The sequence below is a fragment of the Mus pahari genome, chromosome 7 (genome assembly GCF_900095145.1).
Source record: "Mus pahari chromosome 7, PAHARI_EIJ_v1.1, whole genome shotgun sequence".
In the NCBI taxonomy this organism is placed as follows: Eukaryota; Metazoa; Chordata; class Mammalia; order Rodentia; family Muridae; genus Mus; species Mus pahari.
In genome coordinates this window covers 79,791,423-79,813,985 of record NC_034596.1, presented here as the reverse complement: position 1 = coordinate 79,813,985, position 22,563 = coordinate 79,791,423, and the positions used below count along the sequence as shown (strand labels likewise).

Here is a 22,563-nt window from a genome sequence, read left to right as displayed (position 1 = left end):
AGCACCCCCAAGGCAGAAGTAGGCAGATCTCTGAGTTCAATGTCAACCTGGTCTACACAGTTCCAGGCCAGCCAGAGCTACGTAGTGAGACCCTGTCTAAAATTAACTTTAAAAGGAAGTGGAAAAGATAAGAGGTGAAGAGAAAATGAGAGGACTAAACAGAGGGAGAAAGAGCATCTTAGACCAAAGTAGCAAGTATGCGTAGTCCCAGAGCAGAAGGGACATTCAGGGTCAGAGGCAGCCAATGTGGCTGAAGCATGGTGGGCAAACACAGCAGAGGAGAGTGAGGTGAGGCCACTCCACATGGCCCTTCTGCTTTTGTTTTGTTTTTGCAAGACAAGGTTTCTCTGGACAGCCGTGGCTGTCCTGGAACTCACTCTGTAAACCATGCTGGTCTCGAACTCAAAGATCCACCTGCCTTTTTCTCCCATGCCCGACCACACGGCTAGGCCCTTAAGAAATTCTGTGATTAAAAGGCAGCTGCAGGCACATTGTAAGCAGGAAAGTGACAGGATCCAATATCATCAAAATCCAGCTGGAGACTGGGCCAAATGGCAGAGGGAAAGAGGGAGCTGTGAGGTGGGCAGCAGTCCAAGGACAACCTGAAATTAAAGTAAAAAGTAGCCTGGGAATGTCACTTAGTTATGGATCATCTGACCAGTATACACAGGGCTCTGGATTCCATGCCCCCAGCACCTCCTAGTCAACCAGACTTGGTGATGGAATAGATGTGGGCTAAGCAAAAGGCAGGACCCGGGACCATAAAAATGTTGGCTACAGGGCTGGAGAGAGGGCTCAGCAGTTAGAGCACTGACTGCTCTTCCAGAGGTCCTGAGTTCAATTCCCAGCCACCACATGGTGGCTCACAGCCATCTGTCACGGGATCCGATGCCCTCTTCTGGTGTGTCTGAAGACAGCAACAGTGCACTCATATAAATGAAATAAATCTTTAAAAACAAAAAACAAAACAAAAACAAAAACAAAAACAAAACAAAACAAAAAAAAAAGTCGGCTACAGAAAACCAAGACAGGAGACCAGACCTAAGCACATCTCTCCCCCATTGATGCTCATCTCAATAGACAACAGCCGTTATCTGCACCTGGGCCTAACCTTCAGAGTCTTACGCAGCCAGACCCCTAAGTTCAGAATAAAGCCCCACCATGTAAACCCTGGCCCCAAGCATGTATTATCAGAAGACAGAAATGGTCTCCCAAGCCCCTTAAGCTGAAGCGAGGCCTAGAGCACAGTCCTATCTTAGCCAAACAAATCCCGGAAGCCACAGACTGTGTGAGGGCAAGATTTCACTTTATTTTCTTTGGGTTTCCAATGGTGTGGCTGGACAATGAAAAAAAAAAAAAAAATCAATTCTCCACAAGCCTTGTAACTTTGCAGCTCCTTCCCAACATGTGCCTTGGTGCCTGAGGAGGCTCAGCAGAAAGGCAGGTCCCCAAGAGCAGCCAGGCTGGTGGACACCTGACCTGAAGAGACCCCCCCAGCCCCCAGCAGAGGAAGCAGAAAGCTCTCGTTGGAGGGGTCTCCAGTGCCTAGGGGCCTTCCCTGGCTTAGAGATCACTGGTGTTCGTTCTGTGAAGCTCAGTCCTTCTCCACTGAGGGTTTGAGGGAGAAGTCACACAGCTGCCTCAGGCTCAATCCCCATGTTCCTTTGGAAGACATCTTTGAGGGAAAAAAAAATGCTATACCCCTTAAAAAGAAAAGAAAAAGGGCACATATATTTATTCTGACAGGAGATAATGCTCATGCTATGGTACTTTCCTTGTGGGCCCAGGAAAAGCTGAAAGCAGCCATGGTCCAATCGTGACAGAGCTTTAACACTGATGAGGGGCAGAGGGGGGTTCTGCCAACCCAAATTAATGGAAAAAGCAAAACGAAACACACACACACACAAATCTATGACCAGCCGACAACCAAAGAGACAACTGGCCCTCCTGTAGCTTTCGTCAGAGCGGATGGCTGATTCCCACCCCTCCATCAAGAAGTTACAAAAGGCAGAGCAAAGGACATCCTAGCCGAGTCAGGAGGCAGCTCGGCTCCCCTTCTTCCACTCCCATCAGCCATCAATCAGCGTGAGACCTTCATAGAGCGCCCGCTTCCACATGTAGTAGGTGGAGCGGGCAGTGAGGGGGAAGAGCGCCTGGAACTCCTTGTAGGAGGGGAACGTCTTCGACTGGAAGCGCTTCTGCAGGAACAGCTTGGCCTGGGCCTTGAACCTCGTGGTGGTAAGCATGTCCATCACCAGCACCTGCCCATCACTGCCCCCGGGTGCCTTCGCCATAGTCTGGCTTGGCAACGATCCACTATGGGGTTGGCCCTGGGCCATAGCTGCCTCTTGAGTGATCCCCTCTCTGGAAGGCCCTCCTGGGGCATCTTCTGGAGAAGCAGCCACTGGCAGTGTCTCCGCTGGAGGAACCACCACAGATGTTACATTCTGAACAGTTTCCATAGCCTGCGGTTCAACTGGATTCTGCCGTTCCTCAGACTTCTGCCGTCCCTCTGGCTTCTGCCGTCCCTCAGGCTTCTGCCGTCCCTCAGGCTTCTGCCGTCCCTCAGGCTTCTGCTTCCTCTGGCCCAAAGAGGTAATCTGCATCCGGGGCGATCCCTGGGAAAGACTTTTCCATACCCAAAAAGTGGAAGGTAACAGGCTAGGATAGCGGAGGCGGAAGCGACAGAAGGGTAGGTGCCCACTTAGCACCTGCTTGCGGGCAGCCCTGCGTAGTCGTCTCTGCCAACGAGATAAGGGCATCTTTGGGGATATGAGCCCCTGGGAAGTCAGAGGAGCCCCACTTCCTGTTTTCCCTGTCCCCTCCTCTCCCGCCTCACTCTTCGAAGAGGATGGGGTCTCTTTCCCAACATCTGTTGGCTGGAGAGACTCAGCAGTTTCAAGAGCTGCTTGGGACAGCTTGAAACTGGGGGTCCTCCTGAGGGCTTTCCGCCTCCAGTTGTAGTAGGTGGACCTCGAGATGCCAGGGAACCTGCATTTGAAGCAGCGATAGGGTACCAGTTTGTTCAGGGAGATGCAATACTCCAAGAAAGACTTGGCACGCTGCATTAAGATCATACTAGGAGAGCTCAACATTGCTGCTGCCAGTGGGGAGCACCCCACCTCCTCAGAAGCCTTTTTCCCTGGTGGCCTCTCCACCTCCGGCACAGCCAGTGCCTCCCTGGATGGAGTGGCTGGTCCCAGGGCTGAGTTGGCACCAGAGCCCAGCAGCTCATGCTTCCAAGCATAGTAGGTAGAACGGGAGATCTCAGGGAATCTCTGCAGGAACTGCTGCAATGGCACAAAGCCCCCACGGTGGAAACTGTCCTGCAGGAAGTGCTTGGCAGAGAAGCGGGTGGCTACCTTCTGCCGGTGCTCTTGGGTCTGCCGCCGCCAGCGGTAGAAGGTGCTCTTGGTGATGTTGGTGCGGTCACAGAGGTGTGAGTAGCTGAGGCCGGGTTCACGGTTGAGCAGCTCCAGGGTTTTGGCGGGTGGTAGCAGAGAACCCAGGTTTGGAGGAGCAGGGTCCAGGCTAGTGTTACAGTCAGCCTCTACCTCCTCCAGCCCAACCACAGGGGCAAAATACTGGTGACGGAAGAGGTGGCTAGTGAGGGGCTGACCAGCCCACATGATGTGCAGCATGGAGGTCACGTGGGTGGAGCAGCGAGGCATGATGACGCGGTTAAAATAGGGTCGGATCTTGACATTGCGCATGGGGTAGATGGAGTAGATGTTGCGCTCAAGGATGGAGGCGAGGGCATACAAGTGCCACACATTGGAGAAGCTCGTCGGGAAGCACGTAGCCTTGACGTCAGCATCAAAGATGGCCTCCAGTGTGGCAAAAGACAGGTTGGTCATCTCAGGTGACTCCTCAGAGCACAAGGAGTAGCGCACAGCCTGCAGCATCACCTTGGAGTCGATCATGCCCTGCAGGTAATAGTGCCTGTGCAGCAGCATTTCCACCACAGTGCGGGCCCGCAGCTCCAGGCTGAGACCCGTGTGCCCCCACAACAACAGGCTGGCCGCTTCAAACAACAGGCTCCCCTCACCCTTGCACACCAAGGGCAGCATGTTCCGAGGAGCATCCTCCGGGTACAGACTCAAGGCCACAGAGTCCACTTCCAGCATCTGAGCGCCAGGGCCGCCCTTCTGGCAGACGGGGAGGGTGAAGGATGATAGGACCTGCTTGGCCTCCAGGGCAGCACTGATGAGACCCTCCAAGCCCTCGGACTCCACTGCCTCCTGCAGGTCGCGCAGCACCTGCTGCACCAGCTGATCCCGAGAAGTCATCCTGACAAGGCAAAGGAGAGAGGTCAGAGGTCAGAAGAGGAGTGGGTGTGCGCTGGCGGCTTCTCCCGGAGTAGCAGTTCTCAACCTGTGGGTCGCAGCGTATCAGATGTCCCGGATTTCAGATTCTTATATTACAATTCATAACAGTAGCAAAATTATAGTAATGAAGTAGCAACGAATTTTCTGGTTGGGGGGGTCACCACAACATGAGGAACTGTATTAAAGGGTCACAGCATTAGGGAGGTTGAGGGCCATGGGGGGTGGGGTGGGAATGCTACCATGGCTTTGCTTAGTCACTCAGTGGTTCTGAGGGAAAGCCTGGTCTAGAACAGCTTTGAATCCTGGCTCTGATGTCAGTGTGGTAAACACTTAACCTCATGGCTTCTGCTGTCTCCCCTGTGAATCAGAACTACCTTTGAGAGCCCTTGTGGGCTTAACTGATACAATGAAAGTAAACAAAACAAACAAAAAGCTCATAGACAATCCCAGCTCTGGGAGGCAGGAGGATCAGGAGTTCAAAGCCAGCCAGGGCTACCTAGCCAGCTTCTATCCAAAACCAAAACAGTGGATGAAGGAGTAGGCAGACACATATACTTATTTTGTCTCCTGTCCCTCCCTAGAACAGCACCTGATACATAGTAAAGCAGAATTGGATGTTAGTTACTGCACAGCAATATCTACTACAATACCTATTATACAGCAGATGCATAAGTTACCACTCTATGGGGCATGGTGTGCATGCCTTTAGTCCTAGCGCTCACCTGGGAGGCAAAGGCAACCAGGTCTCTTCGAGTACCAGGCCAGCCAGGGTTACACAGTGAGACCCTGCCTCAAAAATAGATAATTTTGTCTTCTTATCATTTGAATAAAACTTTGTTATTTTATGGTGTTGAGCGGTAATTCACTCCTATAATCCCAGCATTCTGGAAACTGAGGCAGAATACTTACGTGAGGTTGAGGCCAGCTTAGACTATAAAGTGCATCCCAAGCCAGCCTGGGGTTGGTTGTGAGAACTTAGCTTTCCTATCAGGAATAAAAGCAACAGCTTCTAATTACGAAGTCATGTTCTCCCCCCTGACGTCCTTGAAGGATGCTCTTCAGAATGCATTTTATTAAACAGAAGTCCTTAAGGGCACCCACAGGTTTCTAAACTTAGAAGTGAACCTTTCCTCGTCCTGAGCAGGATGAAGGTCTCCTTTGGGCTATTAGCGTTTAGCGGTATGTGATGGAATTCGGCACTTTCAGCACGGGACATTTTGATGTAGACCAGGCTTGCCTCGAACTGAAGTCTACCTCTTGTCCTGCCCCCTCAGCACTTCTCAGTGAGCACCACACCCCAGCAGAGCCATTTTCTGTTTTTTAAAAGCACAGTTGGGAGTTTATTAAGAAAGAATCTTACTCTAGATCTAAGGACAGATCTTAAGAGAAAGGCTTAGGATAAAGGACCTGACCTAGACTAGGTTGCCTCGCAGGATAGCTGGCAGGAATACTATCCTAGAGAAAGAGTGATGGACGTTACAGTAAGTCATGGTGGCACACATCTGTAATTCCAGCTCTGAAGCCGAGACTGAAGATGAGGTTCAGAGTTCAAGGTCAGCCAGGGCTGTCAGGCTAGTTTCAAGGTCATTGTGGGCCACAGGAGGTCTTGACTCAAAACAAACAAACAAACAAACAAAAAAGCATTACAGAAACAGAAGTGGGTTCTATAGACTCAGGTGTATCTGAGAGATATTAGCTGGAGAGATGATGGCTCAGTGGCTAATGGTTATTGCAGCTCTCCCAGAGGACCTGAGTTCTGTTCCCAGCACTCACACAAGCATCTGTCACTTTTGCATCAGGAGCTCCAAACCCTCTTCTGGCCTCCTTGGACACTAGCCATGCATACGATATATACACACATGCAGGCAAAACACTCATACAATAAATATTTTAACTTTTTAATAAGAAAAAGATTCAGGTGGGCCTACCTCTTTAAAGTTAACTCTATTACTATAACGTAATTTTTCACCTGTAAACAGGGAGGGGAACCAGGAGTCCAGAGCTAGCACAAGGAACACAATTAAGACCCTATCTCAAAAGATAATAATAAAGCCAGCATGGGTGGCACATACCGGTAATTCCAGCACTTGGAAGATAGAGTTCAAGCCCAACCTGGGCTGGAGAGATGGCTCAAAGGTTAACAGCACTGACTGCTCTTCCAGAGGTCCTGAGTTCAATTCCCAGCAACCACATAGTAACTCAAACAACCATCTGTAATGGAATCTGACGCCCTCTTCTGGTGTGTGAAGACTGCTATAGTGTACTCATACATAAAATAATAAAAAAAAAAAACCCAGCCAGGCCAAGACCCTTTTAAAATTCCCTCCATTTTTGTTTTGAGAACATACATCTACTACTACTGACATAACCTTGACAACTTAATACCTAAATGGCTTTTATACTGTATAATCATAGTGTCAACATCTCTATGAGTTATATTACAAACAAGACTATTATCACATAACTGAGGAATAGCCTTACAAGCTTCTGTAAGATATACAAAGTCTGAGCATTGTCTTTGGCTTGGGTACAGCAGGATACAAAATGTTCAGGGTACAGTCTCTTATTTTAGTTTCCTGTAAATAGGATGTAAATAGATGTTCCTATACCCTGAACATCTCCTGCCTCGGCCACCACAGAGAGCTGGGGAGAGATATGGTTGGAAAGCCTGTATTACAACTAAGCTTTGAGTAATTGCCATGCAGTTTAGATAGAACAGCAAAAACACGCAGTGGGAAAGCTACCAAAGCCCCTTCAAATAGGGATTAAACTCAGATTCGCCTACATTTTTTTCCCAACAAAACAGTATATGGGAACAGGCTGATGAGAATCTACTAAACTGGTGTGGCAGAGGTCTGAGAAACTCTAAAATGATTCTTTTTCTTTTTACTATGGAAACTTCTTTTTTAAATTAGTGCAGGGAGGTGGTGCGGTGGGGTGGGGGGAGCTGGAGAGACTCAACGGTTAAGAGCATTGACTGCTCTTCCATAGGTTCTGAGATCAATTCCCAGCAACCACATGGTGGCTCACAACCATTTGTAATGGGATCCAATGCCCTCTTCTGGTTTGTCTGAAGAGAGTGGCAGTGTACTCACATACATAAAATAAATTGATTTAAAAAAATTAATGCTAGGGATCAAACCCAGGGCCTTGACCATGTTATTGGTAAAACCCCTCCCACTGAGCTATGTCCCCAGCCTCAGAAGTTACTTTTCCTATCAATGACTATCTTTTTCTATCTGTTACTATTTAATTTTTACTTTTTTTTTTTCTCTTCAGCATTAGAAGTTAAATCCAGGGGCTGGAGAAATGGTTCAGTGGTTAAGAGCATTTACTGCTCTTCTAGAGATCCTGAGTTCAATTCCCAGCAACCACATGGTGGCTCACAACCATCTAATGCCCTCTTCTTGTGTGTCTAAAGACAGCTACAGTATAGTCATATAAATAAATAAATCGTAAAAAACCAAACAAACAAACAAAACTCAAGACCTTGAACTTGGGAGACCAATACCCCAAGCCTCTTGTTTTAATTTTGAATACAGTATACATTGAGATATTAACAAGTCTTCAAGCTTCTCACATTTAAAGAGCTAACAGAGCAGAGAGGCGGTGGTGCAGCACTGGAGAGGCAGAGGCAGGCGAATGGATCTCTGTAAGTTTGAGGCCTACCTGATTTACAGATAGAGTTCCATCTCCAACAAACAAATGAGCTAATTGAAACTACAAAAAAGTTGAGTTGTACTATGTAATAGATGGTCTTTCACAAAGGTAGCAAGGGAGACAGACCATCTGGTGCAGAGAACTGTTGAATGGAGCCTGCTTGTATTCTGACCCTTACAGCAGGACTACAGGGTTGGAACTACTGGGGATATAGCTCAGTGGTGAAGCACAGCATGCAAGAGAACTTCCATTCAATCAATCAGTAGTGTGGAAAAGGAAACAGATGGGCAGAGTGCTCAGTTGGTACAGCGCTGACCCAGAACCACAAGGATCCAAGTTAAGAGCCAGGGGATGCACACACCTGCACAGAGTCAAGAGGAACCCTGAGGCTTGCTGCCCAATCAATCTGGCTGAATCACGGAGCTACAGGTTCAGTGAGAGAGCCTATCTCAAAAAGAAGATACAGAACGCTACAGGAAAGACACCCAGCATCAACCCCCGCACCCCCCCACACACACACACATACTCTCACACTCAAAGAGATGGCTCAATGAGTAAAGTGCTTGCTACCGGGCCTGATGGTCTGAGTTCAGTTCCCAGGACCCACATGACAGAGGAGAAAACAGACTCTGGGAACTGTCATCTGACCACCACATATGTGCTAAGACATGTATGCCCACTACATACCAAAAAAATTAACATAATATTTTTTTTTAAATGAGTCCTGGGCTCAGTGGTTAAGATGTCCCAGGTACACATCCTAGTACCCACATGGCACCACCTAACCTCCATAACCCGTTTCAGAGAATCCAACCCTCTTCCGACTTCCACAGGGCACCAGACATGTATGTTGTGCACAGACATACATTCAAGTAAAACACTCATACACATAAATAATAAATAAATGAGTCTCTGATTTTAAAAGGGAGTGTAAGGGGCTGCTGGGAGAGAGCTTGCCTAGCGTGCAAGAAGCCCTGGATCCCATTTCTACCAGCACACAAACACATGTGGCGGTGAGTGCCTGTAATTCCAGAACAGGAACCCCCACATTCACCTATAATTCCAGCACATGGGAAGTGGAGGCACGAGGATCAATGATGCCCAAGGTATGTGAAGTTGGTCTGGGATATACTTCAGACCCGGTCTCAAAATGAAAGAAACAGGTTGGTACTTCCGATAGCCCCAATTCACAGGTGGAGAAACTGAGGCATTTGCCAGCAGCCTAATTTGTTCAAGGTATCACAAATGAGCTAGCTAACCAGCCTCCCTTCCAACACAGGCTAATCTGTGTAACTTCAGTAACTGCCAAGTGGAGGAACACTTTTGTGAAGAGCTTTTAAAATTAAAAGAGAGAATATTTTCTTTTCTGGCTTCTCAGACCTGGCCCTCAGGGTTTACCACATTTAATTAGCTTCCATTTTAAAAATGAGTTTGCATATACGTGCTTCAGTGTATCAAACTGTATGCTTAAAAGAAATGCACTGTAATGTGAATTATGATTGAGTAAAGGTGAGGAAGAAAAGAATTTTAAAGCGCTGAAGGAACCGCCAAAATTCTACCCGATGGCAAGAATGGAGAGCCTTTCCAATAGCGATAATCAGAAGCATCCTTGGGTAACATTCTAAGCTCTAAACATCTTCAAAGTGTGTGCATACTAAGGAAAAAAAAAAAAAAAAAAGACAGCCCATTGGCGGCAGCACATGCATGCCTTTAATCCCAGCAGAGGCAGGAGAATTTCTGAGTTCCAGGCCAGCCAGGGCTACACAGAGAAACCCCCGACTCAAAAAAAACCAAAAACCAAAACAGAGCCCCCAAAACCAAGTTCTAAAGACAAAAGAGTTCTTCACTGTCACATATATCCCAAGAAAGGGGATAATGTTCCTTCTGTTTTCTTCCATGATGTCACTTCGTAAGTGGTGTTGCACAGCTGCATGCAGACGAGCACTTTGAGATACTTTGCAAACAAAATTAGGAAAATAGCTGCCACTTACCGACTCTGCACTAACCCATTTATCTTAGGTAATTCAACCAAAGTCTCAGAAAGAACAATTTAAGCCTTGCGCGTGACTCTTCCTGCCTCCACTCCCCAGTGCCTGCTCAGAAGTGTAGCGTGATGTTCCCCCGGGTGATCACAAGTGGGCTTTTGTGGGGGTGAACATTTGATTCCAGGTTGTCTCCGAGGTAATTTTATTACTCTGTGGGTCTCACCTTCCCTCCGCAGCTCTGTCACACCTACCCGGATCAATATTCCTGGCTCACACCTGGAGAAAGAGGAGGCTCAGCAGGGGTTGAGAAAGCACAACTATTAAAAACTGCCAAACCTTAGGCGCCCAACCGCTGCAATCCTCCGAGGCGTTTGTTTAAATGATCCAGAGAATCTGACATTTTGAGATACACCTAGTCACTTTGTAGACAAGGAAACGGAGGTAGGGAGAGTAAAGCTGACTTGCCTGAATTCCTTCAGTGTCCAACACAGCGTCGAGATGCAACACACTTCCTGCGCACAGACCTTACCCCCTCCCCACCCTACGCGGGCCTACCCTACCTCATCTTCCCTGGCCTAGTCCCATCCAACTCCACCCTAATTCTTTCCTCCTTTCTTTCCCCCCCAAAAGGAGAGGTTAGTAGGTAAAACCCCACTTCTGGCCTCTTCAAATGCTCGGCGGGAGCAGCGTGCTATCTCCGCACTTGCGAGGCTCTTGAGTTCAAGTCCAGCCCACGCTACATAGGAAGAGGCTGTTTCTAAAATAAAATTAAAAAATGGCTTCAAAGGAGAACCTAAAATCGCCCCATCCCTCAGCCAGGGCTGGACCACCCGAAGACAGCCAGTGTTAGAAGGGCAGGCGGTTGCAGGAGGAAGCCCTTAAGTAGATAAGCGGTGATGGAGTTCAGCTGCGGCGCTTTGGTTAAAGATGCCCTTCCTGAAAGGTGCGCAGGACCAGCGTGAGTACTCCCAGGTGCACCGAAGAAGGAATGAGTCCAGTCTATGGCTGACCTCCCCGAATCCCCCACATAGCTGCTGGAAAGGGTCTGTAAAAGTACGAAGTCAATGAGGCGCACCTCCCCCCGCCCCTTCGCGCGCGATACAAACTTCCAGACAGAGGGGAGGGAGCAAAGCTGGGGCATCGGTTTCTAAACGCGTTAGCGCCCGGAAAGGACTCCGGACTCTCATAGGATAAGTGGATGGGAAAAGCACTCTCACCTTTAGTCGGGCTAGCTTCCCTGTCGCCTCACCTCCCCATTTGCAAATAGATGGGCCTTCAGAACCGGGTTCCAGCCCCCCTATTTTAGGAGGGGTAAATCAGGGCTCTGTATGGGACCGGGAAGGGAAAGGCTGGAGGGCCTGCCTGTAGAACAAATTCATTCCCTACCAATTGTAACCTGGGCTCCAAGGAACCCGACTGGAATTCAGTGATCTCGGGAGACCTCCCCCACGCTCCCTGTCCCTCTCAAAGCACACTGCAGTCCTTGTAGTCTACTGAATCCACAAGTATGTGGGCACACGGCTAAGGCTCAATAAGGCAGTAGAGTTTGATACCTACCACTACCAACCTGGACAGCCAGCTAACTCTTTAGCCAGCCTAGCTCCAATCACCGGGGCACACCCGGGCTTGGCTGCCCAGACTGCATGACCAAGGGACTGCCAGCCATCTTGGTTCCCTCCCCTGTGTCCTGGAGACCCAACTAGGCAGAGGAGGACACTGTAGAGAATCATTGGCAGGTCTTTAGATGCTAACTTCCCAACAAAACTCCCACAACCAAGTGAGCGCTAACGGGTGCGCCTGAGGCCATCACCTGAGAGCCTCCTCCGGGGTTACCCCAAGTTCAGTCGCTTGACTGGGCCCTGTGTCTCTGGAAGGGACCGGGAAGAGTGAGGGCCACCAGTCACACTTGGGGGGGGTGGGTGCCAGGAGATGGTGGGTGGTAGAGTAGAGAGCTGGCCCACCTGGAGCTGCAGAAGCCAGGGACCTAACCTTAGAAGTTCTTTGCGGGCTGGGGAGGAGCTTGAGGCTATACCATTGTGCTTGCCCGGTGGGGAGAGAAGACAGGCTAGTCGGTGGGGGTGGGGAAAGGGCTGGAGGTGTGGGGGTAGGGAGAACTTAAGACAATGCCTGGCGTCCCTATCCTTACACTTCCGTAGCATCTTCACCCACGGCCCTTAGACCTAACTAATCCCTTAGGATCCTGAAGCCAACCCTTAGGTGACTAGCGCGTCCAGCTGAATGAAGCACCGACCCCTTCTAGTTTTGAGAAAATAGTCTACTGACCTCGAGGGTGGTCCAGAGCCCTGGGGGGCATCCACTCTTCTCTCCACCTTCCAGCCTGGGTCATTTAAGGCGCCCTACCGGGAGAGGTCTTCCCGGAGAGTGTCCCTTGCTGAGCTCCACTCTCACGGCCAAACCAGTCTCATATCTGTAGTGAACCATTGAGCATGGATGGTCTACAGCCAACTGGCTGGCTGGTGGGGGAAGTGGTTTAAGCCACTCCCCCCCAGGAAATCGCCTACCTCCAGGGCTCTGGTCCCAAGATGAAAGAAGTGCAAATTCGGGGGTCACTTCCAATGGTAAAGTGATAGCAGCTATTGTCTTATCCACTGTTCCCCGCTGGGCCTGTTAAAGTGCCCTGACCAAGTTCTGAAACAGACCCCTTGCGGACCACGGAAAACTTAAAAGAAAATTGAAAGATTTCCTAAGAGTTTGGCGGGGGGAGAAGGTTGTGGCTAGATAGAGGGAAGGGAAAAGTTTGTAGTTAGGCCTGAGGGTTGCGGGTAACAGCTTGGTGTCGCCCCAAAGGAGTCATGGATGATTGAGTAGAGATTTTGGTGTTTCCCGAACCCCTAAAATGCGTCTCTGCCTGAGTCCGCTTGCCTGAGTAGGCCCTACAGGACTAGGCAGTGGAAACGGCTCCCCGCCCCCATCTTGGTGCAGGAGTATTCACAGCCGTCTCCCATGTCCCCTCATTCTTGGCTTATCTCTCAGGTTTGGGGCTCAACGTCTCTTCTTCCCAAAGCTTGCCTGTGCCTAAACTGCATCTGGCAGGAGCTGGGGGGTGGGGTGGGGGGTAATCCCAGCACACCTAAACTCTGGGCCCACAAGAAGGAGGGGCTGTACTGTACCAAGGGCTTTAATCCCTCCATGCGATGCACCTAGGGGTTTTAAATAATCCCAAAAGGATCCAATCCCAACTGCCTGTCTAGTCTTCAGCAGTGGGGGAGGTGAAGGGCTCCAGTGGCCGCCTTTGGAAGTGGCTTCCCTCCAGGATTTTCCTGCCTGGCTTTAACCCTTTGGAGTGCTATGACTGGCTAATGTCTCTCCCCAGCTTCCTCCTCCTTCCCTCTTCAGTATTCTCCTGCACATTATACCCAAAGGCACCGTTTCCATTTTTCCCTGTCCCAGTTATGGGCTCTCTTATCACTCAAAAATCCCTTCTTAGACATCAGTTCCACTGAAGGGCTGTTACTAGCGCCACCCACCTAGATGGTAATGGCCTGAGGCACGGGTCTAGCCTAGGCTCTCCATCTTGGATGGATGCCAGCCTTGGGCGAATTGTGAACCCCCAGAAGACAGACTTCTTGGTTACTGGGGCATAGCATTTGATGTCTTGATCAACTGAAATGGCACAAAAGGCGTATATTCAAACTCTCAAGCCCTCTGGTGACTTGAACTTGCTTTTTGGGTTCTTGATGTAAGTTTGCAGTATTTTTAAAGTTTGAGAGAGTAGTGGGAGTCTCATAGAAGGAGATAGAATTACAGGGAACTTTTTTCACACATCTTCCTGTGCTGCTTGACATTTTATAAGGGACTACATTGGTTGCTATCTTTTTTTTTTTTTTAAGTAATGAGGATAATTGAAAATTCTTTAAAAGGCTAATGGAATATTTTAAGGTGTGTGTGTGTGTGTGTGTGTGTGTGTGTGTGTTTAAGAAGCTTTAGTGGAAAAAAAGAGCTTGGGGGCTTTTCCATGACAAAAATATTACTTATAAAAGAAAAAAATTACATGTAATTTTATTATCTAAAGACAGCTATTATGAACATCTTGGTATATTTTGTTCCTAATCTACTTTTTTCACCCTATGATTACACAGTTTAAGCATTCTCTTTTTAAAAGATTCAAGTGACACAGAGTGAAAAAAAAATAGAGAGAATAAAAACCATCAAGATGGCTCAGCCACAAAAGGCCTTCAGGCCTATAGTAGACCCGAGTTTGGTCCCTGGGAAACACAAGATGAACAAAGAGAAACAACTTCAACAAAGTGTCCTCTAACTTCCACATATATGCTGTGGTATGTGCACTCCCCAACACACACACAGACACATACACAGACACACACAGAGATACAGACACATACACACAGACACATATACAAACAGACACACACAGAGACACAGATAGACATAGACACACACACACACATGCAGACACAGACACACACACAAATCAATAAGTTTAATAAGATAAATGTTAAAACAGAGTAAGTGAGCTGGGCAGTAGTGGCGCACGCCTTTAATCCCAGCACTCTGGAGGCAGAGGCAGGTGGATTTCTGAGTTTGAGGCCAGCCTGGTCTACAAAGTGAGTTCCAGGACAGCCAGGGCTACACAGAGAAACCTGTCTCGAAAAACCAAAAAACCAAAAACAAACAAACAAACAAACAAAACAAAACAAAAACCCTGAGTGAGTTCCCGCACTTGATCGTCCACTTCTTCCCGCACTCAGCCGTCCCCCGTCCTGATCCGCTACTGTCTTTTCTGTGTGCTCCAGTCTGAGGAAATTTTCTCTGGTTGAATATTTTTGTTCTATGTTAAGGATTTTTTTTCTTTCTTCTTTTTTTAAAGATTTATTTATTTATTATATGTAAGTACTCTGTAGCTGACCCAGAAGAGGGTGTTAGATCTCATTACGGATGGTTGTGAGCCACCATGTGGTTGCTGGGATTTGAACTCAGGACCTTTGGAAGAGCAGTCAGTGCTCTTAACCACTGAGCCATCTCTCCAGCCCCGGATTTTTTTTTTTTTTTTTTTTCAATTCAATCCTCACCAGGATTGGATTTTTAATTCAACCTAGGGCTTCACTAGTAAACAAGAGCCTGACCACAAGTGAACTCACTCTGTAGCCCAGGCAAGACCCTAAGCTTTCAATCTTCCTGCTTCAGCCTCCCGAGTTCCTCCAGACAGAGCTAAGATTTTACAACCAGGATCAGATTCACTGTACACATTAAATGAATGGGCAGTGATGGCAGGTGGATCGCCGAGAATTTGAGGCCAGCCTGGTCTGCAGTGAGTTCCAGGACAGACAGACCTGCATTAGTGAGACCCTGTCTGGAAACAAACAAACAAACAAAAATCATACGTATAAAATATATATAATAGGGCAAGAGAGGTAGCTCAGTCTTAAACCTCTGGCTCGACAAACCTGGTCCACTTGATCCCCAGGACCTAGGTAAAAGGCCTGGTGTGGTGGTCCAGCTGGCCTGACAATGGACTGGAACGCAAGGACTGACTGCTGAAAGACAGACATTCTCGGATCTGCGTGCCTTGGCGCATGCCCACATTCACACACACACACACACACACACACGTACAATAAATAAATAATTAAAATATAGAAGCTGAGAGACCGCTCAAGGATCAAGATACTTCCTGCCCTTTCAGGGTCCTAAGCTCCATTCCTAGGACCTGGGTGACCCAACTCCAGGGAGCTGACACTCCCTTCTGGCCCTCTCAAGTAAGTACACCCATGTGGCATGGACTCACCCAGGCACACACAGATAGATACATATAAGGTTTTTTTGTTTCTTTTGGTTTGGTTTTTTCAAGACAGGGTTTCTCTGTATAGCTCTGGCTGTCCTGGAACTCACTTTGTACACCAGGCTGGCCTCAAACTCAGAAATCTGCCTGCCTCTGCCTCCTACACATAACGTTTAAATTACATATATATATATATATATATACACACACACACACACACACACACACACGGTATTCAAAATGCTTGTACAGCTTGGCTTAAAACTTTATGAAAAGATTTAAAATTCAAATGGTAATCTTGTTCTCTGGCAATAGTTTATCTTTCTAAATAAATACCACCTGTCCCAGCTAGTTTTAAGTCAACTTGAGTCCTTTTGGTAGAGGGAATCCAAATCTCAATTGAAAAAATGCTCCAGTAGATTGGCCTGTGGACAAGGCTGTGATGCATTTTCCTAACTGATGATTGGTGGGGGAGGACCCAGCTCACTGTGGGTGGTGCCATCCCTGAAATGGTAGCCCTGCTTACTATAAGAAACTAGGCTGAGCTAGCCATGAGGAGCAAGCCAATAAACAATACCCCTCCATGGCCTCTGCATCAGCTTCTGCCTCCAGGTTCCTGCCCTGCTTGACTTCCTGCCAACTTCCCACTGTGATGAATGGTTGTTACCTGGAGGGGTAAGATAAATATTTTCCTCCCCAACTTGCTTTTGGTCTTGGTTCTTATTGCAGCAATGGGAACCTAAGACACCACCGGGCACTGTTCTTAGTGTATCATTCCAGAGATGGATTTAAAAAGTGAGGAAGTATCTGGGGAGGTGTAGCTCAATTATCCAGCATGTGCGAGGCCTGGCTGCAATGGTACATTCCAGAAATCCTAACACTTGGGAGGTACAGGTATGGACCGGAGGGTTAAAAAGTTCCTTAGATACTGTGTCAGAAGCAAAAATTATGTCAGAAAGAGAGCAGAGCCAGATAAAAAGGCCTCTCCCTCTTTCTTTTCCTTTTTTTCTTTCTTTTTCTTTCTATGTTTGTTGTTTGGTTGGTTGGTTGGTTGGTTTTTTTGATTGCTGGGATTATGTACCTCAATTTTTTTCTATCTGTTTTTACCCTGAAATAACACCACCAATGAAATAGTATAAAAACCACACTAAGTAGTATATACTGTTATTTAGCCCCTTTATAAATGAAATAGCAGGGCATGGTTGCACAAATCTTTAATCCTAGCACTTAGGAGGCAGAGACAGGTAGAACTCTTTGAGTTTGAGGCCAATGTGGTCTACAGTGAGAGTTTCAGGACAGTCAGGGCTACACAGAGAGACACTATCTCAGAAAGAAAAACAAACAGATAAACAAACAAACAAAACCCCACAAACAACAATTGGCTGGTAAGATGGCTCAGCAGGTCGAGGGACTTCCTCTAGGAGCGAGGCAATCTGAGGTCCATCCTCTTACCACACCATAGGAGGAGTCCACCAACTCCGTGAAGCTGTACTCTGAGCTGTCATGCTTGTCACAGCACGCTCACAAGCATATGTACATCAGGCACATACACGTTACGTATTATTTTGACTCAGGTTTTGAATGTACAGTCCATTGCATCACGGAAGATGCAGCAGCAGGAGAAGACAGGAGAAGACAATTATTATTCAGAACACTATACCTAACATTCTACACTCTACAATTCTAACACTCTACAATCATCCTGGGTTGAGGCTGATGCCCAGTTGGTTGGGTTCTTGTCTAGCAAGCACTAGGTCATAGGTTCTGCTCTGGTCTGACACCCCACCCCACCCCATCCCACCCCACCCCACCCCACCCCACTCCTGTATAGCTGTAGCCATTCTGTTCTATGCCTGCCAGCTCTTTCATATTGTTGCTGTAACATGCCTGCCAGTCACTGACACAGAGAAGTGACTTGGCTCAAGGACATGCTGACCACATACCCTGTTTTGTTCTGTGTGTTCTGAATGTTCTGTATGAGGTTCACTGATCTTAAAAAATTCTACAAAGGGGCTGGCGAGATGGCTCAATGGGTAAGAGCACTGACTGCTCTTCCGAAGGTCCTGAGTTCAAATCCCAGCAACCACATGGTGGCTCACAACCACCCACAGTGAGATCTGACGCCCTCTCCTNACCAGAAGAGGGCGTCAGATCTTGTTACGGATGGTTGTGAGCCACCATGTGGTTGCTGGGATTTGAACTCCAGACCTTCGGAAGAGCAGTCGGGTGCTCTTACCCACTGAGCCATCTCACCAGCCCCTCCAGTTTATTCTTAAAGACAGGTTCTCACTTTGTAGCCTTGACTAGCCTAAAACTGGCTTCAAACTATGCTTAATCTCCCTGCCTTTGCTTGCCTCCTGAGTGGGATTACAGGTGATTCCTACCACATCCAGCTCTAGAGAGATTTAAAGAATTCATCCCTTTTGTTACTAGACATGGTGATGAAAGACTATCTCAAAGAAGGAAAGAAAGGAAAAGAGAGAGACAGAGAGAGAGAGAGAGAGAGAGAGAGAGAGAGGAAGAAGACAAAAACAATGAAAAGAAAAAACAAATAATTTATCTATCTTTCCTTTGCATTACTTCAGCCACTCTGTGATTCACTAAAAAATAAAAAAATAAAAAAAAATGTGTTATATATTATAACCCATCATTCTTTTCACCATTCATTTATTAAGATAACCATTCATTCATTTTTTTTTTAAAGATTTTATTTATTTATTAGATGTAAGTCCACTGTAGCTGTCTTCAGATCTCATTATAGGTGGTTGTGAGCCACCATGTGGCTGCTGGGACTTGAATTCAGGATCTCCGGAAGAACGGTTGGTGCTCTTAACCACTGAGCCAACTCACCAGCCCCCTATTTTTTTATTTTTTTAAAGATTTATTATTATATATAAGTACACCATAGCTATCTTCAGACACACCAGAAGAGGGTGTCAGATGTCATTACAGATGGTTGNGAGCCACCATGTGATTGCTGGAAATTGAACTTAGAACCTCTGGAAGAGCAGTCAGTGCTCTTAACCTCTGAGCCATCTCTCCAGCCCCATTCATTTATTTATGTCTGGATGTTAATTGGGCAGATATTTGAGGAGCCTAATGTTGTGCAGTAAGCCCAGAGACCAGCACACAGGCACTTTCAAAGCAGAAAGTCTTCCTTTCCAGAGGGCTGCTGCCCTGGGAACTTGCCCAACATGCAGCCCTGAATCTTACAGCCCTTTGTCTTTTTGTTTGCTTGGTTTGGTTTGGTTTTGAGACAGTCTCTCTGTTTAGCCCTGGCTGTCCTAAAACTGGCTCTGTAGACCAGGCTTTCCTGGAACTCAGAGATCCACCTGCCTCTGCCTCCTGAGTGCTGGGATTAAAGGCAGCAGGCAGGGTTCAGGGAAGTGATGGGGAAGAAGGAGAGCTGGTGGAAGCATCAACTGACAATGTAAAGAAGAGCCCTAGGGAAATTGAGTACTTGATAAACTAATCAAAAAATAAAATAAAATAAAATAAAATAAAATAATTGAGTGGAGGTAGCCTGTGTGAGTGGGTAAAAGCTGCTCCCAGAATCCATAGGTAATTAAATGAAAATCCCTTTGTCAGAATTGTGGGCTACTGCCATATGAATTGTTGGCCCAAAACAATATAAGCAATTGCTACTACTGAGCTGCTATTGGTTGGACTGAAGAACTGGATTGGATAAAACTTTGTTTGTTTGTTTGGATTTTGTTTATTGTTTTTTTGAGATGGGGTTTCTCTATATAGCTCTGACTGTCCTATATCCCAAGTACAGGGATTACAGGCGAGTGCCACCATGCCCAGCAAGATAAGGCTATTATCATAAAGACACCACATATACCTTGGCCAGAGGAAGTAGTGAAATTAAACTGAACTGAGCTGGAAGCTTCCTGTCTACTGGCTAGTCCTAGCAAGTCACAGTCCCCTGCATGCTGCGGAGGAGAGATGTTATCAGCAGTTTTACCTGTTGTCTGATCTTGCTACGACACTTAGCAGCCAAGCCAGAGAACTCACTGGCACAGTAATGGCAAGTCTGTGCTGGGTGTTACCAAATGCTTTCTGGTTGGATTTGATGCTCCCACAGGGAAAGGCATGCCCGACTCTGTAAACTCAGAAGCCTATGGCTGGAAAGGATGTAAGCTCTAGAGGGGAGCTACTGCCCTTGTTTTGTTAGATGTGCATGAGCTGCCTGTCAAGTTGCCTTCTACAGGACTGTGTTTACGCTCACAGAATAGTTCTGATACCAGCCTTTGTCAGAAAAACGTCTTGCTGTTTTGGCTTGGTTTGTTTTTTGTTTCTTTGTGGGTTTTTTGTTTGTGTTTTTGCAGTGATCTGAGGTGACTATTGAGATTCAGCTGATAGAATAAATGGCTATGGAGTGCCCAGCCATAAATAGGGCAGCTACACCATTCCCTCCAGGGCTTTGGGGATATCCTGGAAAAGGTGATGAAAGCGATCAGAGGAATCAGGGTGAAGGTGGGGACCCTGCCTTCTGGACATAACTTTCTTCCTTTCCTTCTTTCCTTCCTTCCTTTGAGACAGGATCTCTCTGCGTAGCTTTGGTTCACCTGGAACTCACTATGTAGACCAGGCAATCCTGGAATTTACAGAGCTCATCTACAAGGAATTACCTCCAGGCTAAGCCACTGTAGCCTTCTTGAGCTCACCGTATAGGAGAAGGAAGGACAGTTTCTTCAGTGGGGTAGCCACTGGTACAGGCCCATGTGACTATAAATTCTAATCTGCACTCCTGTAAGTAACTCTAATGAAACTCAGTGGGACATATAACATATACACACATACACATATACACATACATATACACTCAAACACTCATGCACATACTCATATACACATACAACACACATAGCACACACACATAGATACACACATACACATATCCACACACACACACACACACACACACACACACAGAAAGTGGGCTAGTTGGGCAGAAGATGGATCAGCAGGAGTGGAGAGGACAGAGACAGTAACTATGGAGAGGTACCTGTGCACAAGTACGAAAGTGTCACAATAAAACCCAGGTTTTTGTTTTGTTTTGTTTTGTTTTTTGGTTTTTCGAGACAGGGTTTCTCTGTATAGTCCTGGCTGTCCTGGAACTCACTCTGTAGACCAGACTGGTCTCAAACTCAGAAATTCGCCTGCCTCTGCCTCCTGAGTGCTGGGATTAAAGGCACGCGCCACCATGCCTGGCGAAAAGCTTCCTTTTAAATAAAGGAACAGAGGTAGGAAATGAAGGGTTTGAAGTTACAGCTTCCCAGGATAGAGTTGAGGGGAGTTCACAGTTTACCTTGGTAGCATCAGCTACCAAAACCACTTTTGTGAGGAGTAAACTATTCGTTGGGGAACAGTAAGCTGTGAAAAGCCCCAGGTGTAGACTAAAATCATAATATCAATTCCTGCTTTGCCCTGTGTGAAACTCACTGAGCAGGCTTTCTCACCCATAGGAGCCAGCTTCCCACTTAGAAGATGAAAGGTTGCTGTGTGTGTGTGTGTGTGTGTGTGTGTGTGTGTGTGTGTGTGTGTGTGTAGTGGGGGTGGAAACAGGCTGCTGGTAAAGTGTGTAGCTGGGTTCCAACACCAAGATGCTCAGTTCATGTCCCACAGATAAGCTAATTCTATTCCCTACCGCCTACACTGTTGTGTCTGTGTCTCTGCTTGTGCCTGTGCCTGTGCCTGTGCCTGTGCCTGTGCCTGTGCCTGTGCCTGTGCCTGTTCCTGTGCCTGTGCCTGTGCCTGTGCCTGTACCTGTCTGTGCTGTGCCTGTCTGTGCCTGTGTCTGTGCCTGTTCCTGTGTCTGTGTCTGTGTCTGTGTCTGTGTCTGTGTCTGTGCCTGTGCCTGTGCCTGTTCCTGTGTCTGTCTGTGTCTGTGTCTGTGCCTGTTCCTGTGTCTGTGCCTGTTCCTGTGTCTGTCTGTGTCTGTGTATGGATACATGGGAGTGGAGGGGCTTGAGAAGCTCAGAAGAGGATGTTAGATGCCCTGGAGCTGGAGTTATAGGTGCTTGTGAGCCACCTAATGTGGCTGTTAGGAACTGATCCATTGAGTGGATCTCGCATCTCCAGTTTATTCTTTTTTTTTTTTTTTTTTTTTTTTTTTTTTTTTTCAAGACAGGGTTTCTCTGTATAGCTCTGGCTGTCCTGACACTCACTCTGTAGACCAGGCTGGCCTCAAACTCAGAAATCCGCCTGCCTCTGCCTCCCGAGAGTGCTGGGATTAAAGGCGTGCGCCACCACGCCCGGCCCTTTGAACTTTTGAACCTGGTTTCTCATATAAGAGGCCTGCCCTGAGGACCGACTGGTACCACAATTAGGTTTTTCCTTCTTGTGGACCTGGATGTGCAGTATTATATGTGTGTTCAATAAACTATTCTTGCTTAACTGAGATTAGTGTACGCATGGTTTTTGTGTCAACTCCCAGACCCCTACAGATTCAATCCCCACCATTGATAAGCCTGGTGGCCCAGCCCTGGGAAGGTAGGTGCTGGAGTATCAGAAGTACAAGGTTAGAGACCCCTTGATCTGAAAACAAGGAAACAAACAGAAAATCAAAAACTATGCTATTTGGTGAGAAATATTATTGATTACTTATTAATATTAAATTTACTAATGAGGGAGGAGGCACCTGAAATCCTTGAGCTCCAGAGGATGAGGTGGGGGAATTGCCATGGGACCTGACCTAAGTTAAACACCAAGTTCCAGACCAATTTTAGCTATGGAAGGGAGACTTTGGCTCAAGAGAGACAGACAGAGAGAAACACAAATACACACAGACACACACAGATACACACACACACACACACACACA

The 22,563-nt window shown here is 47.2% G+C and overlaps 1 protein-coding gene across 4 annotated transcripts; it reads right to left on the bottom strand.

Moving 5' to 3' along the window:
- Nucleotides 1-1,285: 1,285 nt before the first annotated feature.
- Nucleotides 1,286-12,375, bottom strand: Vrtn (vertebrae development associated). Of its 4 annotated transcripts, XM_021202619.1 has the most exons (3): nucleotides 10,534-10,820; nucleotides 10,225-10,392; nucleotides 1,286-4,290 (listed from the first exon to the last, which is right to left on the bottom strand). In XM_021202619.1, the coding sequence occupies exon 3, from the start codon at nucleotides 4,287-4,289 to the stop codon at nucleotides 2,070-2,072; it is 2,220 nt and encodes a 739-aa protein (XP_021058278.1). In that variant the 5' UTR covers nucleotide 4,290; nucleotides 10,225-10,392; nucleotides 10,534-10,820; the 3' UTR covers nucleotides 1,286-2,069. The 4 variants fall into 4 exon arrangements, with proteins under 4 accessions (XP_021058278.1, XP_021058279.1, XP_021058277.1 ...); XM_021202620.1 differs by lacking the exons at nucleotides 10,225-10,392; nucleotides 10,534-10,820 and adding an exon at nucleotides 12,257-12,375; XM_021202618.1 differs by lacking the exons at nucleotides 10,225-10,392; nucleotides 10,534-10,820 and adding an exon at nucleotides 10,439-10,480.
- Between the last annotated feature and the right edge of the window lie 10,188 nt (nucleotides 12,376-22,563).